The sequence below is a fragment of the Lissotriton vulgaris genome, chromosome 5, assembly GCF_964263255.1.
Source record: "Lissotriton vulgaris chromosome 5, aLisVul1.2, whole genome shotgun sequence".
In the NCBI taxonomy this organism is placed as follows: domain Eukaryota; kingdom Metazoa; phylum Chordata; class Amphibia; order Caudata; family Salamandridae; genus Lissotriton; species Lissotriton vulgaris.
The window spans coordinates 1922036543-1922053668 of record NC_141693.1 but is presented as its reverse complement, the minus strand read 5'-3'; the positions used below and the strand labels follow the sequence as shown (position 1 = coordinate 1922053668).

Below are 17126 nucleotides of genomic sequence, written 5' to 3'. Positions count from 1 at the left end.
CAACTGTTTTTTTTTATTATTGTGGTTACCAATTTATGTATTAAGTAGAGAAGTGAAATATATGTAACAATTGTTTTTACTATTTGTAAAAGTGAAATAATAAATAATTTCTAGAATAAGAAATAATGTTTAAAGTTAATTACTGATCTAGTTAGTATTTGCTTCTTTCTCTTTTTCTGGCTCAAGGACGACTTTAGCCTTTTAATTCACAGTGAGCACGTAGTTATATGTCTAATGCAAACTGATTTGTTGTGGATATGTTTTACAGTTTTTGATGGTCTATAGAGTTCCGATTTTTCTAAGGCGTAAATTAGGTGATATAGAAAAGGGAATCTTATGTTGTTATTAGTATAAATACATCATGTCCCTTTACGGAGTATTGGGGGCGACTCCTTTCAGTTTTGATAACTTCATGAGTGTGTGGTCACTGCTGTGATGGGTAAGTAGTGCCTTGTCTAGCAAAGACATATACCTTATGTGTGCCTCCATGAGTGTGCGGTCACTGCTGTGATCGGTAAGCAGTGACTTGTCTAGTGAGCAGAGGTGTCCCACATGGACAAGGCCATCACTCTCACATCCTGGCTAAGGCACCGCTTGCTTACTTGGGGAGCTAATGACACGGTCTCTTCTCTCGGACTCGTTGTTGTCCATAGGATGGAGCAGTTGTGCTTCTTTCATGGTCAACGAATAGACAGTACTGGCAATGATAGGGCCTGTTAAAGAAAGAAATCACAAATAAGTAAGTCTGCAAGAGGGCAATATACAATACTGAAAAGTAGCTGCTGTTTGTGTCACACAACAGACGTTCATTGGTGGAGCAGATATTGAGGCCAGCACGTCAGGCTTAGTCCAGAAATTCAACGACAAACAAAGTGACAGATGTGCACACCCATCTAATAGAGACAATGTGAGAGAAGGACTCACTCCCCTCACAAAACACAATGTGGAAGACTGACTTCTCTTCAGGAGAGACAGAGTGAGAGGTAGGCATGTGCTTCAAGAGAGAGACCGTGTGGGAGATGTCATCAACCTTCAAGAGAGACAATGTGAGACACATCCTCCCCAACATAAGAATCAATGATACGGCTTCAACCCTGAGCAGGTAGGATGTAAGTGATACCTCCCTCAGAATACACTGTAAGAGATGCATTGTGTCTTGCATGTTTCTTTTCTTGGTTTAGGTGAACTGATGCACGATGGGTTAGTGTGGCCTAGAGAATGGAATGATGTCACGGAATGTCAGCGTACGTAATCACATTCTAGATGGCCAGGTTTGGGACAGTTGATGGGAGGATGGAGCCTCGAGAGAAGTTACCATAGTAAGGTTGTAACATGGGTATAACAAGCATTTACAATGCAATGGTTTCGCCTTTGCAAAAGTTAGAGCTATTGGCATTGCTCATGACATTATTTTTATTTATGTTTTTTTTAAAAACATAAATAAATGGCATTGTCATTTACAATGCCAATAGCAGGGCAGGAGAGCAAGCACAAGTGGACAGCTGACTCTTAACACCAACACATATATACTGACAGCAACAGGGGGCCCTCGCTGACTACAGACACACAGATCCGGCTCCCAATGGCTAGCCTCTATTTATGGAGCTAGCCAATGGGAGCCGGGGGACGTTCCTGAAGCCAATATATGTAAACAATAGATTTCGCCTGCGCGAACTGCTTGCGCAGATTGCCAGGTCGAAACCTAACCATGAAGTGCACAAGTTTCTCAACCTAATATAAACTTATGTTCACTTGTACTTAAGTGGTTGTCTATTTACTTACTTATATACTATTGCTCAACCTCCTCTGATGTGTCTTTAAAACGTACCCTTTGTCCTGAATTTCGACCTCCTGTCCTGAATTTCTGTCCTCAATTTTGACCCTTTGTCCTGAATTTTTACACTCACAGTCCTGAATTTGTACCCATGCCAGTTGGTCAACCTAACCGGAGCTCCCCTGCACAGGCTTTAACATCCGTATGTAGTCGCCCAAGGGGGTTCCTGCTGGGCGAGACTTTGCCAGGGTCGCCCTCCCCCCGGACCTCCGCTGCTGATTTTCTGCTGGCCGAGCCCTGGTCTGTGGACATCGTCTAGATGGGCCACCCTGCCTACGGTCCCTGCGGCCGGCACGACCTAGGCGAGCCCGGGGCTTACCTCCGCCCACAGGGCCGCAAAACACGGCGCTGAAACACTAGCCCTGCGGAGACTGGCTATGGCCGCACCCTCTGTTGCTGCCTACCTGGACGCTGGCTGGTGACTGGCGAGGCGCGGATGGGACTCCGTGACGTCGCCTGCCAGCCTCCAGCACATGTGTCCCCGGATCGACTGCTGCGGTGGGAGGTGGTGGATCGCAGGCTGGGCCGCTGCCCAGACTGCCCATGGTGCAGTTGACTTAACGACGCGATTGCGGTAGACAGGCTCCTGCATGTGAAAGACACCTGTGCATGTAAGACCTGCCGCTGAGTGCTTGATAATCGGCGGGCGGCTGGGTGAGACCTCGCTGCATGGCACCCCCCGGACTGGCTGGGATTCGGAGCGCTTGTGGGCAGATGGCAGTGGCGGCCGCCGCATAGACTGACTACGCTGCTGTTGTTGCTGCGGCGGGATTGGGGTGAGGGAGTCCCCCGCAAATAGAGGGAAACCCTAGCTGCACGCCCTGTTGCCGCCGCGACGACAGTCCACCGCTGAGTGACGGGGCACGGCTGGGACAACACCCGCACACACACACTGCCTGAATATACCATTCGGTCCCACTGCTTGCCCTCACTACACTGAACTGCTCAGGGATGCTGTTTTTTTAAGATGATGAAACGATTCCTGCACTGCCACGAAAGTACCATCTGTAATGTGTGGGCATCAAATTCAAAATAACACGAGTGGGGTTGCTCGTCGCGGCGCGTGGAGCACAGTGTTGAAGAAGCGACACCCTTGGAATGTGTTACCGGTTCCCCTTGAAATAACTCTTAGTATGTGTATAGAAGCAATGCAGCCAGGGCTCCTGTGAGGCTAGAAATATTGCACACAGCACTCCTGTGAGAGGGAAGGCAACGGGAGCAGCACTAGTTGAAATGATACAGGTAATGCTGCTGTGAATGTAGCGATTAAATCAACATCTTTGGCCCCCACTTAAGTTTAATCTTTGTGGCACTGGTTCACATTGACAGCCACTGGGCAATTTCGCTACCCAAATTGCAGATGTCACCACTGCCCTTACCACAGGATTCACTGAGCTGGGCCCCAACCGTGTTGCAGCCTGCAGCAGGACATAGGTCCCATCCTGATGAGCCGCTGGCCCCTCTGATGCCACTTGTAATACTGCCAGTTGCGGTGCAGACATGTTGAGGTGTGCCTATGGATGGATATTGTGAAGTGCGCTGATGTCATCCCTTGAGCTCTTCTACCTGCCGCACTGCTGCGCTCGCGCTGGCACTGGCGCTGTCTGTTTTGAGAGTTCCTGTTTTGTATCTTGGTTTGTTTTGACTTGCCCCCTGATTATGGTCTCCTTGTCTGTAGCTCGCGCCCCTCACTCCCCTCACCGCATTTAAAAAGAGCATTATTTGCCTACAAAGCACCACCATTTTGGTGGGTCCGGGTCCTGGGGCTTAACTTTGGGCGCCATCTTAGATTGGGGCATTCCTTCCGGCGGCGGCTGCCATCTTGGAGCAGACTCGCGCGCTTAGGGCCGACTGGAGCGCCTATTTAAATTCGCTCCCTGACGCGCAGCGGGACGCGCAGGTGGACGCCTTTGCTTAGCCTGAGTCGTGCCGGAGTCCTGCCCGTCTGCGCCCGTCAGCGTCCCGGAGGCGTCGGGGCGGCGGTGGACGCCGGTCCGGTCAGGCGTGGGTGAGGATGATTAGTTACACCTCAGCGACGCTGCATGCTATGCAGACCTATTCCTGCTCCTGTCGCTCGGTTTTTCCGTGGCGTTTCAAGGGTAAACGGCGGTGCCCGGGCTGCGGCTGGTCGCCTATTTGGACACCGGTCAACGTCCATAGGCTTGCCGAGGCTCGTGTTAAACATTTATGCCTGCTGCTTAATACGAGGTCAGTAGGTTGCCATGCCCTGCACTTATATGATCTTCTTGTCAGGGAAAATCCCTTATGTCTTCTCCTGACCGAAACTTGGTTGGGAGAGGAGTCCAATCCGGACATTTTCTCTGCCATTCCTCCGGCATACAACTTTCTCCGGCAGGACAGAGTTAAGGGAAGGGGTGGTGGAGGAGCTGTGGTGGTGAAGAAGAACGTTTCCTGCTCAGTTCTCCCCCTGAATCCCATCGTGGGCTCTGAGTCCCTTGCTTTCACGCTCAGACTGTCTCCGAGCCAAGCGCTTAAGGGGCTGTTGGTTTACAGGCCGCCAGGCCCTGCGGGTTCCTTCTTCGAGGACCTGCAGATAGCGATCTCTGAGCTGGCGCTGTCTACACAGCACTGTGTAGTGGCAGGCGACTTCAATTTCCATCTTGACGTGACAGATGACCCGGACGCTATTAAACTGCTGGACATTACATCTCCGCTGGGCCTCGCACCGTTTGTGTCGGGTCCTACACATGAGAAAGGGCACACCCTTGATCAAGTGTTCTCGTCAGTCCCGATTGCCGATATCGAAACCCTGCCGGTGCTCTGGCCGGATCATAGGCTGATTAGGTTTTCCGTGTTGGAGAATGGGCGGCCGGACAACAGCGCCCCCACGGTGTCTAGACCAGCCTCGATAATGTTGCACAGAGTGACGCCTGATATGCTGGAGCAGGCGCTTACGGAACATCCCTGCCACCTCTCGGGGGATCTGGAAAGAGATACTGAGGCTCTGCAGCGGTGGCTGACTGAAAGGCTGGATGATCTTGCCCCAAAGGCAGCCCCTCGGTCCACGGTAATACGGCAATCTGCGCCGTGGTTTACGGAGGCGCTGCGTGTGGCTCGCAGCCAATGTAAGGTTGCTGAGCGGGCTGGCGCCTTCAGTACGATGGGGAGGCCAAACTTGCCTATAGGGCGGTTGTGAAGGCCTATCACCGGGACATCCTAGGAGCTAAGAAAGAATATCTTGCTAGGAGGATTGAGGCGTCGGCGAACTCCTGTAAGGAGATCTTCAATGTTGTGAAGGAGTTCACGACCCCCAGATCCCACTCACCCCCGCCAGTATCATCGGATGCGTGGGCGTGTGATCTCGCCCGCTTTTTCACCGACAAGATCAAGGCGATTCAGGCCTCCTTCTTGGAGAGCTCGGAGGAGGGTGGCTGCGGCCCAGTGGCGGGACATGGGTCATCGTCCACGCCTGTCGCAGTGCTGTCAGACTTTCCTGCCGTCTCTAGCGAGGCGTCTCGGGTGCTGCTGGCCAGCCTTAAATCAGGCTCGCCACTCGACCCCTGCCCTGCCAAATTTTTGGCCGGGATGGCGGCGGTGGTGAACCCCCTGGTCAATCCTATCCTTAATGCCTCCCTGAGGGAGAGGAGTGTCCCTCGCACCTGGAAAAGGGCGATGGTAATCCCCCTCCTGAAAAAGCCTGGTCTTGATGCCGAGGTTCTGGCCAACTATAGGCCAATTTCACTTCTCCCGGCTCTGGCCAAGATCACTGAGAAACATGTCCATGGCGTCTTGTCGAGCTTTTTAGAAGACAACAATCTACTCCATCCATCCCAATCCGGATTCCGTCCTAATTTTAGTACGGAAACGCCGTTGCTGGAGGTCTCGGAGATCATCAGGGAGACCTTGGATGTTGGTGGCAAGGCCATGTTAGTCATGTTGGACCTGTCGGCGGCCTTTGACACCGTCCCCCATGAGGCGCTCCTCGCCAGGCTTTATGACATCGGCATTAGGGGGACGGTGCTCAAATGGTTGACATCTTTCCTTGAAGGCCGCCGCCAGACGATCTGGGTCTCCCAGAGCTCCGCCGAGATGCCGCCATTGGGAGTCGGGGTTCCACAGGGATCTGTGTTGAGCCCGTCGCTTTTTAACATCTTTATGTCCCCTCTGGCGGCGGCGGTGGAGGCGTATGGGGCCCAGATCGTGTCCTACGCCGACGACACGCAACTCCTCTTCACGTGCGGTAAAGACCAGGCATGGGACGGAGAGAGTATTCGGGGCTGCCTGGGAATGGTCTTCGACTGGTTCCAGCGGAACAGTCTGAAAGCCAACTCCAGTAAGTCGGAGGTCTTATTCTTTGGCTGTGCCACCGACCCTGAGTGGCAGCAATGGTGGCCGTCTGACATGTGCCCTCCCGCACAGCCATCACTGGTTGCCAAAAACCTTGGTGTCAAGCTGGACAACAAGCTTTCATTGAGAACTCATGTCCTCGGTCTGGCCGGCACCTGTTTCGGCATTTTGAAGATGCTCCGCAAGTTCCTTCCATTGCTGTCTGTGGAGCATAGGCGGATTACGGTGCAAGCGCTCATTGGATCGAGGTTGGACTACGCCAGTGATTCCCAAACTGTGCGCCGCGGCGCCCCGGTGCGCCGTTATGAGGAGCCAGGGGCGCCGCGGCACGATGTGGAAATTGTAGCACTCGCTGTTGGAGGCCAGCTCATATTTCTTTGAAGTGCTGAAGAGGCTTCAACAGCTCCTCCCAGACCTGCAGTCTATCAATTAGCCCCATTGTCATTCTGTCTGTGGCGATTCTCTCACACAGAATGACAATGGGCCATACTGCAGTTACAGAAGCCTAGCGCACGCACGGCAGGATTGCATTACCTTGGGAGACATGGAGACTTGTTATTTCGATTTTTCATTATTAAAACTGTTCTTGCTATACCACATTCTGTCCGGTGTTCAGAAGAATTAATGATAAACAAACTAATTCCAACGCATGTGCCACTGAAACAGGAGCCATGCTTTGGGGTTCAGGGTGCGCAATTTACTTTGAAATACACAGCTAATGGTAACGACTTCCGAGTTATTTACATGCCTTCAATTATAAGACCATCATACAAAAAGTCAGTTTAACTCTGGCGATTAATGTATCTCCTTGAGAGATATCTAAACGTTGACTAATCCCAGTTTTGACTCATCATAAAATAGAGCAGATGGACATGTGCCTCTTGCAAATCACAGAGTGTAACATGCTGCTTAAACAATTGTTTTTATGTAGATGGTTCAGGGTTGCTTTGGAAAATAATAAAAAAGTATTAGTAAGGACAACCCCCAACCACAATGTTATGTTTTGAACCCTGAGTTTGTATTTCTCCAGGCTAAAACGCTCTTAACATATAATTAGGAATTGAGCACTTATGTGGCTGCAGTTTTTTCCTCACAATTATTGATTTGCCACATAACCCATTAACTGTTGCATAATCTGCAGATTTAAGCAGAAAAAATTAGTTTCTAGCACAAAGGATCAAACGTTTCTAAAAAAGTGGCGAAATGTATTCACGCGCCATGTGAATGGTAGTGTATGTGTGTGTGCTCTCTTGTGCTTTGCTATGATGACTTGAATGTGCTCTGCTGCATTTGCTACTTGGATGTGTGTGTACTCAGCATCTGCAGAAATAATTTGTGCTTTGCTGCAATTGCAGCTACAGCTTGTCTCTGGTTTGCTGTATTTGCATCATTGGTGCATGCAGTCATGCTTGAGCTCTGTTATATGTGCTGTATTGGCATGTTTGTGGTCCGTTTAAATTGACTACATTCATTAATATCCTCCTCTTTGTGGTTCAATATGCTTGATTAGCCTTTTGCGGTCGCAAACAGCATGATTCTGCAAATCAGACCGTTTGCAATTGAAAAAGACTTTGTACATATGGCCCTAAGTTCCTTTCTTGTTTACAGCACGGGGAACTCAATACTAACTACATACTTGTGGGGTGGGTGGGTGCAGGGTCAGAGGCCTGGTGGAGAGCGTTGGGTGGGTGAGTGCAGGGTCAGGGGCCTGGTGGAGAACGCTGGGTGGGTGCAAGGCAGAGGGGAGAAGGGTGCAAGGCAGAGAGGAGAAGGGTGCATGACAGAGAGGCGAAGGGTGCAAGGCAGAGAGGCGAAGGGTGCACGGCGGAGGGGAGAAGGGTGCAAGGCGGAGGGGAGGAGGGTGCAAGGAGGAGGGGAGAAGGGTGCATGATACAGAGGCGAAGGGTGCAAGGCAGAGAGGCGAAGGGTGCACGGCGGAGGGGAGGAGGGTGCAAGGCGGAGGGGAGGAGGGTGCAAGGAGGAGAGGAGAAGGGTGCAAGGAGGAGGGGAGAAGGGTGCAAGGCGGAGGGGAGGAGGGTGCAAGGCGGAGGGGGGGAGGGTGCAAGGAGGAGGGGAGAAGGGTGCAAGGCGGAGGGGAGGAGGGTGCAAGGCGGAGGGGAGGAGGGTGCAAGGCAGAGGGGAGAAGGGTGCAAAGCAGAGGGGAGAAGTATGCAAGGCAGAGGGGTGAATGGTGCAAGGCAGAGGGGAGAATGGTGCAAGGTAGAAAAGGGTGCAAGGCAGAGGGGGAGGGGGCGAAGGGTGCAAGGGGAGGGTGAGAAGGGTGTAAGGCAGAGGGGAGAAGGGTGCAAGGCAGAGGGGAGAAGGGTGCAAGGCAGAGGGGAGAAGGGTGCAAGGCAGAGGGGAGAATGGTGCAAGGTAGAAAAGGGTGCAAGGCGGAGGGGGAGGGGGAGAAGGGTGCAAGGGGGATGGTGATGAAGTAAAAAATGTGCCCCCGCCCTCTGGAAACATTTCTGCGGACGCCCAGGATCAGAGCCCACCCCACGTAAACTTCTTGTAACGCCACAGAGCTCCTTGAGCTTTTCTCTAGTCTGGTTACTTTTAGTGGGAGTGCTTTATACTTCTCTATGAAGGTGTTGTATGCATTGAGATGTACTTTATAAGATCCTTGTGATTGCAAATAACGTTTTATGATAGTGAATGCTACTCTCTGAATCCTTCATCACGCCTAGGCCTGATTCTTCATGTAGACCAGTGGTTCCCAAATAGTGCGCCGCGGCACCACAGTGCGCGGGTAAAAAAATGGTGGGGAGCCATGGCCAACTGCCAATTAGGTCAAGGGAGCCACGGCTCAAAAAAGTTTGGGAACCACTGGACTACGCCAATGCCCTCTTTCTTGGCCTCCCTGATTATTTGGTCCAGCGCCTGCAGGCGGCACAAAACTCTGCTGCCCACGCCATCTTTGGCCTACATAGGCGAGCACGTGCTTCTGGGTTGCGGCAGATGCTCCACTGGCTGCCCATCCGGAAGCGGATTATGTTTAAATCTCGGAGGTTGGCCATTTATCGCCCAGCCCGCTCACTACGGTCTGAATCTCTCTTCACTGCTGTGGTTCCGCGTGTGAGGAAGGCCCGCACTGGGGTGCGCTCTTTCAGCTTCAAGGCACCCCAGTTGTGGAATTCGCTTCCACTGGCGCTACGCAGCACCTCCAATCTGCTTCAGTTCAGGAAGAGCCTGAAGACTTGGCTTTTTAATCTCTAGTTCTTTTTGGTGGGCCTTTTCTTTTCCTTGTATCTGTTTTTCCTTGTTATGTTGTTTTACACTGAGCTGCCTGTGGAAAGCGCCGGGACACTCTTTTAGAGTAGCCGCGCGCTATATAAACTTACTATAACATAACATAACATAATAATAACATAACAGTGAGCTGAGTGGCGCCACACGGGAGAAGATCAAACCTACCCCGCTCAACAGCTGACAGCACTGGCACTTGCGATCCCCTTGGGCCGGCGTCCGCCATCTTGTCGCAAGGCACCCCGCAGCTTCTAATGGAGAAGAGGTGCATATTGGCACCCTGGCAAGCACTAGACTATTGGCGCAGGCGAGGTTCTGTTTCGGCATGCCGCACTTGAATATCCCTGTGAGGATTGTTTGAATGGTCACTGAAGGCAGGTCCTGCTGACACCCGCCGGAGGGGGAATCGCGCCGCTGGGGCAGACCGTGCCTGGTCCTCCACTAAGGAATGGACATGAACCACTGCCTGATGAGTACCACATGGCTGTGAGGTGCGGATAGCGGGTGTGCTGCGGAGAGGACGTCTATACGTGGTGAAGGTGCCCTACTACTGAAGGTTAGGGCAGTGAAGCGTATGCAACTTCGGCCCACCAACTTTGACTCGGGAAGGCTTCCTCCGTTGGCGGGGGGGCGGGAACGGACAGCAGGAGGGGGGTTGGGAAGGCTTCCTCCGTTGGCGGTGGGGGGGGGGGCACAAAAAGCTGGCAAACTTCGAAGTTCAGACTTACCTCTAGAACTCACGGGTGTCCCGTGTTTGCAGAACAAAATGCACCGGAAGCAGCAGCGCCCTCTATCGGCCTCGGGAAGGAGGGCACCAAGGAACAGTGAGATGAGGAGAGGGCTCTGGGCGACGGTCTCTGCTGGGCCTATTAAAGGTGCCTCAAAGGTGTTACCGCGGTGACACTTCTTTCTCACAGCATAGATGTACCCCCTCCTCTCAGGTTTTCTACTTAATGGCCAATCAGCAGCACTCAATGCCGTATCAGGCGCTGTCTCGAAGTTTTATTACAATCTCCCTGTCTCTCCAGCAGTTCTAGTTCTAATCCCTCCCTCGTTCCTTTGCAAGAAAAAAAAAATTCTTCTGCAAAGAGAGAATTCAGCGACATGCACACAAGCCACAAGTGCATAATATGATCCCTGTGGTTTATCTAAAAGTGAAGGCTTAGCAGAGGACTGTGTGCACACAACTCACACAGCTCCTTGCGCCCACAGCACACACAGCTCCTGGCGTCCACAGCTCCATTTGCCCTCTGGAAAGAGAAAGCGCTGCCCTCCCCCGCCACCCTCAGTTGGTATTTCCACAATCCTTCCAGCTCCCCCCACGGTGACATCACACTAATGACGAACTCCTCAGCAGGGTAAACAGGGGCTAATGACCCGTTGCCGGGCAAATCCGGGATTCAATAAAGCGCCCTGTTTGCGAATGAGATGAAGCGCGTGTCAGACACCGGCAGACACTGCAGCAGCTGACAACAACAGGGACGGCGGAGAGGACACCAGCAGACACTGCAGCAGTTGACAACAACAGGGACAGCGGAGAGAACACCGGCAGACACTGCAGCAGCTGACAACAACAGGGACGGCGTAGAGGACACCGGCAGACAGTGCAGCAGCTGACAACAACAGGGACGGCAGAGAGGACACCGGCTGACACTGCAGCAGCTGACAACAACAGGGACGGCGGAGAGGACACCGGCAGACAGTGCAGCAGCTGACAACAACAGGGACGGCAGAGAGGACACCGGCTGACACTGCAGCAGCTGACAACAACAGGGACGGCAGAGAGGACACCGGCCGACACTGCAGCAGCTGACAACAACGGGGACGGCGGAGAGGACACCGGTAGACAGTGCAGCAGCTGACAACAACAGGGACAGCGGAGAGGACACTGGCAGACACTGCAGCAGCGGACAACAACAGGGACAGCGGAGAGGACACCGGCAGACACTGCAGCAGCTGACAACAACAGGGACAGTGGAGAGGACACCGGCAGACACTGAAGCAGTTGACAACAACAGGGACAGCGGAGAGAACACCGGCAGACACTGCAGTGGCTGACAACTTCAGGGACAGCCGACAACAACAGGGACAGCGGAGAGGACACCGGCAGGCACTACCGCAGCTTCAGCAGAGGCGCAGATGGGCACAACAACAGCACCAGGTATTGCATTATTATTAGTAATAGCCAAGGCAACCGAAACTATGTCAAATACTGACATCACACCATACACAGTAGTGAGTAAATTGCTATTCAGAAGTTGCCCTACACAATCCCACTACTGAGGGAACTTGCAGCATCTCTGACAGTTGTGGGACGTGCGTTCCTTCTGCACATGTCTTTTGATAATGCGCCCGCTGCTTTCTAGGGCCTCCTGCAGAGTGGCGGCCGAGGATGGGGCAGAGGGTGGTGTGGGGGCCGGTATGGCTGGGAACACCGGGGCGTGGGGAACTGACCAAACTAGTACTACAGTGAGCACTTCAATCCGCATTAAATGGGTGCCCAAAATGTCAAAGAGGAAACACGACGGAAAATCAATGACGTATTTCGGGCAACAGGTACTGAAACTACAACGAGTAGTCTATGTTCACTCTAGTTAGTCTGGCAGCCAACTTGAATTGGGGAGATATATGCACTCTACTTGTGGGTTTCTCTGCAGACTTCAATGCAAGAGCAGGGAATTTTAAAAGAAGGCAGTCAAACTTTAACAAATGCTGAAGCGCAGGGGGGAAGGGCTACTTGGGAAATTAAAGTAAAAGTGTGCATAGTGAAGCTTCTATCTCATCGCTAGGGGACTGCAGAATACACATTGAGTTTGACGAGCCATGCCGAAGAAAAGAAAGGTGCGGCTCACCAAAATAATTGTTCAATATTTTAGGCTTTTAGTAAGCAACGCAGCATGGCGGTTGTGCCACGCTGCTTTCTAAAAGCATAAAATATTTAAAATTGAGTTTGCCGAACTGTGCCTTTTGCTGGAGTGGGGCAAGCGCGCACTTTAAAAATAAAAGAGCACGGCCGCCATTGGCTGCTAACGGAGACAAAAAGAAAGGCACATGGCCGCTATTGCTAAAGGGTGCTGAACTGCCCAAAAAAAAGCATTTACAATGCAATAGGTCTCGCATTTGCGAAAGTTTGAGCTATTGCCATTTGAAAATGACAATGCCTTATATTTATGTGTTGTTTTTTAAAACTGATAACTAAAAGGCATTGTCATTTACAAAGCCAATAGCTTAAAGTCTTGCAAATGTGAGACCCATTGCATTGTAAATGCTTGTTCATGAAGGGATGGCCTAGGGCACTTCACAGTATCAAGGCAGGATCTAGGACAGCACATTTCCAAAACGGGTGGCACTTTTTGAAACTTAACCATGCTTATTTCTCTTTTGGAAGTCAAAAGAACGGGTATCAAGATCTGCTTCCAAAACTGAGAAAGAACGGGTATCAAGATCTGCTTCCAAAACTGAGAATACGACAATTAAAGGTCTCAGAAAAGAGATTTGACCAACAGTAAATAAAAGAAAGGTTTTAATCCCTCCCTCGTTCCTTTGCAAGAAAAAAAAATTCTTCTGCAAAGAGAGAATTCAGCGACATGCACACAAGCCACCAGTGCATAATATGATCCCTGTGGTTTATCTAAAAGTGAAGGCTTAGCAGAGGACTGTGTGCACACAACTCACACAGCTCCATGCGCCCACAGCACACACAGCTCCTGGACTTCTCCAGTCCAGCTTCATACCATAACTGACTGCCCTCACTACATTCTAGATCCTAGCTGTAGTGCATCTTCTATCACCATGGCACCAGGAGATGCATGGTACTAAAAGGATGCATCACACCCAAGACACCACACTGGCGTCCACAGCTCCATTTACCCTCTGGAAAGAGAAAGCGCTGCCCTCCCCAGCCACCCTCAGTTGGTATTTCCACAATCCTTCCAGCTCCCCCCACGGTGACATCACACTAATGACGAACTCCTCAGCAGGGTAAACAGGGGCTAATGACCCGTTGCCGGGCAAATCCGGGATTCAATAAAGCGCCCTGTTTGCTAATGAGGTGAAGCGCGTGTCAGGCGTCCGTAGCTTAACCCCTCCCCCCGGGACGAAGGCCCCAGTATTTCAGAGTGGGGGTGCTGCCAGCGAGGCTTGCCCCCGAAATCACAGGATTTGTATAAAATCGAAGCACTACATAAAAGACAAGTGTAACTAATGAGCCACCTCCGTTCAGCAGGAGTATGGCGGCGAGGTTGTAGTATGTGTCCAGTGGGGACACTGTCCCAAACACAGGAGTAACGCTGGCCTGGGAGGCCCTGCCGTGCACAGAGCACCGTTGCCACTGACGTGGCTCTTGAAAGGGTCATTAACATACATGTGCACCCGGTCACTCCATGCATTCCCTCTTGTTACTGTCCCCATCAGTGTTTTACACCAGAGGGAGACACCTATAGCATTTCTAATGCAATATGTGTTGTATTTACATGACTTAGATGTATTAATATTACAAATAACAATGGCTTTTATTTTTTTAAATAATTAATACTTAAATAAAAGTTATTGTAATTTATAATGGCAATAGCTTAAACTTTTGCAAATAACTTTTGGGAAGATTATGTGTATTTTATTGTGATCCAAGAAAAGTAGTGAAATATTAACATCTTTTTGTGACATTTGTAATAAATCTTGAAACATTGTAAGAACATATTAGAACCAGTTGTTGAATGGTTGCACAGAGTGATGCTGTGGCCTTCAGTGGTGCTGAGTGATGCTGTGGCCTTCAGTGGTGCTGAGTGATGCTGTGGCCTTCAGTGGTGCTGAGTGATGCTGTGGCCTTCAGTGGTGCTGAGTGATGCTGTGGCATTTGTTGGTGCTGAGTCATGCTGTGGCGTAGAGTCATGCTGTGGCCTAGAGTCATGCTGTGGCCTAGAGTCATGCTGTGGCCTAGAGTCATGCTGTGGCCTAGAGTCATGCTGTGGCGTAGAGTCATGCTGTGGCGTAGAGTCATGCTGTGGCGTAGAGTCATGCTGTGGCGTAGAGTCATGCTGTGGCGTAGAGTCATGCTGTGGCGTAGAGTCATGCTGTGGCGTAGAGTCATGCTGTGGCGTAGAGTCATGCTGCGGCGTAGAGTCATGCTGCGGCGTAGAGTCATGCTGCGGCGTAGAGTCATGCTGCGGCGTAGAGTCATGCTGCGGCGTAGAGTCATGCTGCGGCGTAGAGTCATGCTGCGGCGTAGAGTCATGCTGCGGCGTAGAGTCATGCTGCGGCGTAGAGTCATGCTGCGGCGTAGAGTCATGCTGCGGCGTAGAGTCATGCTGCGGCGTAGAGTCATGCTGCGGCGTAGAGTCATGCTGCGGCGTAGAGTCATGCTGCGGCGTAGAGTCATGCTGCGGCGTAGAGTCATGCTGCGGCGTAGAGTCATGCTGCGGCGTAGAGTCATGCTGCGGCGTAGAGTCATGCTGCGGCGTAGAGTCATGCTGCGGCGTAGAGTCATGCTGCGGCGTAGAGTCATGCTGCGGCGTAGAGTCATGCTGCGGCGTAGAGTCATGCTGCGGCGTAGAGTCATGCTGCGGCGTAGAGTCATGCTGCGGCGTAGAGTCATGCTGCGGCGTAGAGTCATGCTGCGGCGTAGAGTCATGCTGCGGCGTAGAGTCATGCTGCGGCGTAGAGTCATGCTGCGGCGTAGAGTCATGCTGCGGCGTAGAGTCATGCTGCGACGTAGAGTCATGCTGCGACGTTGAGTCATGCTGCGACGTTGAGTCATGCTGCGACGTTGAGTCATGCTGCGACGTTGAGTCATGCTGCGACGTTGAGTCATGCTGCGACGTTGAGTCATGCTGCGACGTTGAGTCATGCTGCGACGTTGAGTCATGCTGCGACGTTGAGTCATGCTGCGACGTTGAGTCATGCTGCGACGTTGAGTCATGCTGCGACGTTGAGTCATGCTGCGACGTTGAGTCATGCTGCGACGTTGAGTCATGCTGCGACGTTGAGTCATGCTGCGACGTTGAGTCATGCTGCGACGTTGAGTCATGCTGCGACGTTGAGTCATGCTGTGACGTTGAGGGATGCTGTGCGGTGCTGTGGCATTGAGTGGTGCTGTGGCATTGAGGGATGCTGTGCGGTGCTGTGGCACTGAGTGATTCTGTGGCGCTGAGTGGTGCTGTGGCGTTGAGTCATTGAATGATGCTGTGGCGTGGAGTCATTGAGTGGTGCTGTGGCGTTGAGTGGTGCTGTGGCGTTGTGGGGTGCTGTGGCATTCTGTGGCGCTGAGTGATTCTGTGGCGCTGAGTGATTCTGTGGCGCTGAGTGATTCTGTGGCGCTGAGTGATTCTGTGGCGCTGAGTGATTCTGTGGCGCTGAGTGATTCTGTGGCGCTGAGTGATTCTGTGGCGCTGAGTGATTCTGTGGCGCTGAGTGATTCTGTGGCGCTGAGTGATTCTGTGGCGCTGAGTGGTGCTGTGGCGCTGAGTGGTGCTGTGGGGCTGAGTGGTGCTGTGGGGCTGAGTGGTGCTGTGGGGCTGAGTGGTGCTGTGGGGCTGAGTGGTGCTGTGGGGCTGAGTGGTGCTGTGGCCTTCAGTGGTGCTGAGTGATACTGTGGCCTTCAGTGGTGCTGAGTGATGCTGTGGCATTCAGTGGTGCTGTGGCGTTCAGTGGTGCTGTGGCGTTGAGGGATGCTGTGGCGTTGAGGGATGCTGTGCGGTGCTTGTGGGGTGCTGTGGAATTCAGTGGTGCTGAGTGATTCTGTGGCACTGAGTGATTCTGTGGCACTGAGTGGTGCTGTGGCGCTGAGTCATTGAGTGATGCTGTGGCGTTGAGTCTTTGAGGGATGCTGTGGCATTGAGGGATGCTGTGTCATTGAGTGGTGCTGTGGCATTGAGTGGTGCTGTGGCATTGAGTGGTGCTGTGGCATTGAGTGGTGCTGTGGGATTGAGTGGTGCTGTGGGATTGAGTGGTGCTGTGGGATTGAGTGGTGCTGTGGGATTGAGTGGTGCTGTGGCATTGAGTGGTGCTGTGGCATTGAGTGGTGCTGAGTGATTCTGTGGCGCCGAGTGATGCTGTGGCGCTGAGTGATGCTGTGGCGCTGAGTGATGCTGTGGCACTGTGGGGTGCTGTGGCACTGTGGGGTGCTGTGGCACTGTGGGGTGCTGTGGCACTGTGGGGTGCTGTGGCACTGTGGGGTGCTGTGGCATTGTGGGTTGCTGTGGCATTGTGGGGTGCTGTGGCATTGTGGGGTGCTGAGTGATTCTGTGGCGCTGAGTGATGCTGTGGCACTGAGTGATGATGTGTGTTAGAAATGGGATCCCTGGCTGGCCAGGGCTTGCGCCAAAGTCAGTCAGAGACCACCACTCCTAAGTCAGGGCAAGGGAGTTACACACCAATATAACCCCTGCTCAACCTCTAGGTAACGTGGTGCGAGCAGCAAGGCTAAACTTGGAGGCGATGTGAGTTAAGTATTTGCACACGCACCCCAGCAACAACACCCCAGGCCCACCACAAAGGAAACTCCACACAAGGTTATATATAAAGATAGCCTTTGTATTATACCAAAACACATTAGATAAAACACACACTTTACAATGTGCCAACAGGCACGGGCAGAATTTACAGGGGATATTTACAAGACAGGGCCACCTGGACCACTGTCAGGAATCAGCACTTTTAGAACTTGAAATACTGTTAGAAATAGCACTTGCACATAGAATAATAAAAGAACATAAAGCACACAACCAGTAACTACTGGTAA

General features: G+C 52.0%; 1 protein-coding gene across 2 annotated transcripts in view; it reads right to left on the bottom strand.

Moving 5' to 3' along the window:
- Positions 1-17126, bottom strand: part of LOC147717730 (uncharacterized) — a 132622-nt gene that overhangs the window by 99449 nt on the left and 16047 nt on the right. For both annotated transcript variants that reach the window (XR_015296090.1, XM_086924511.1), the window contains exon 3: positions 603-713. Coding sequence is in view for 1 of the 2 variants with exons in the window: in XM_086924511.1 (XP_086780637.1) it covers positions 603-713 (111 nt within the window). In the remaining variant the exon portion in view is untranslated. The remainder of the gene's footprint in view (positions 1-602; positions 714-17126) is intronic.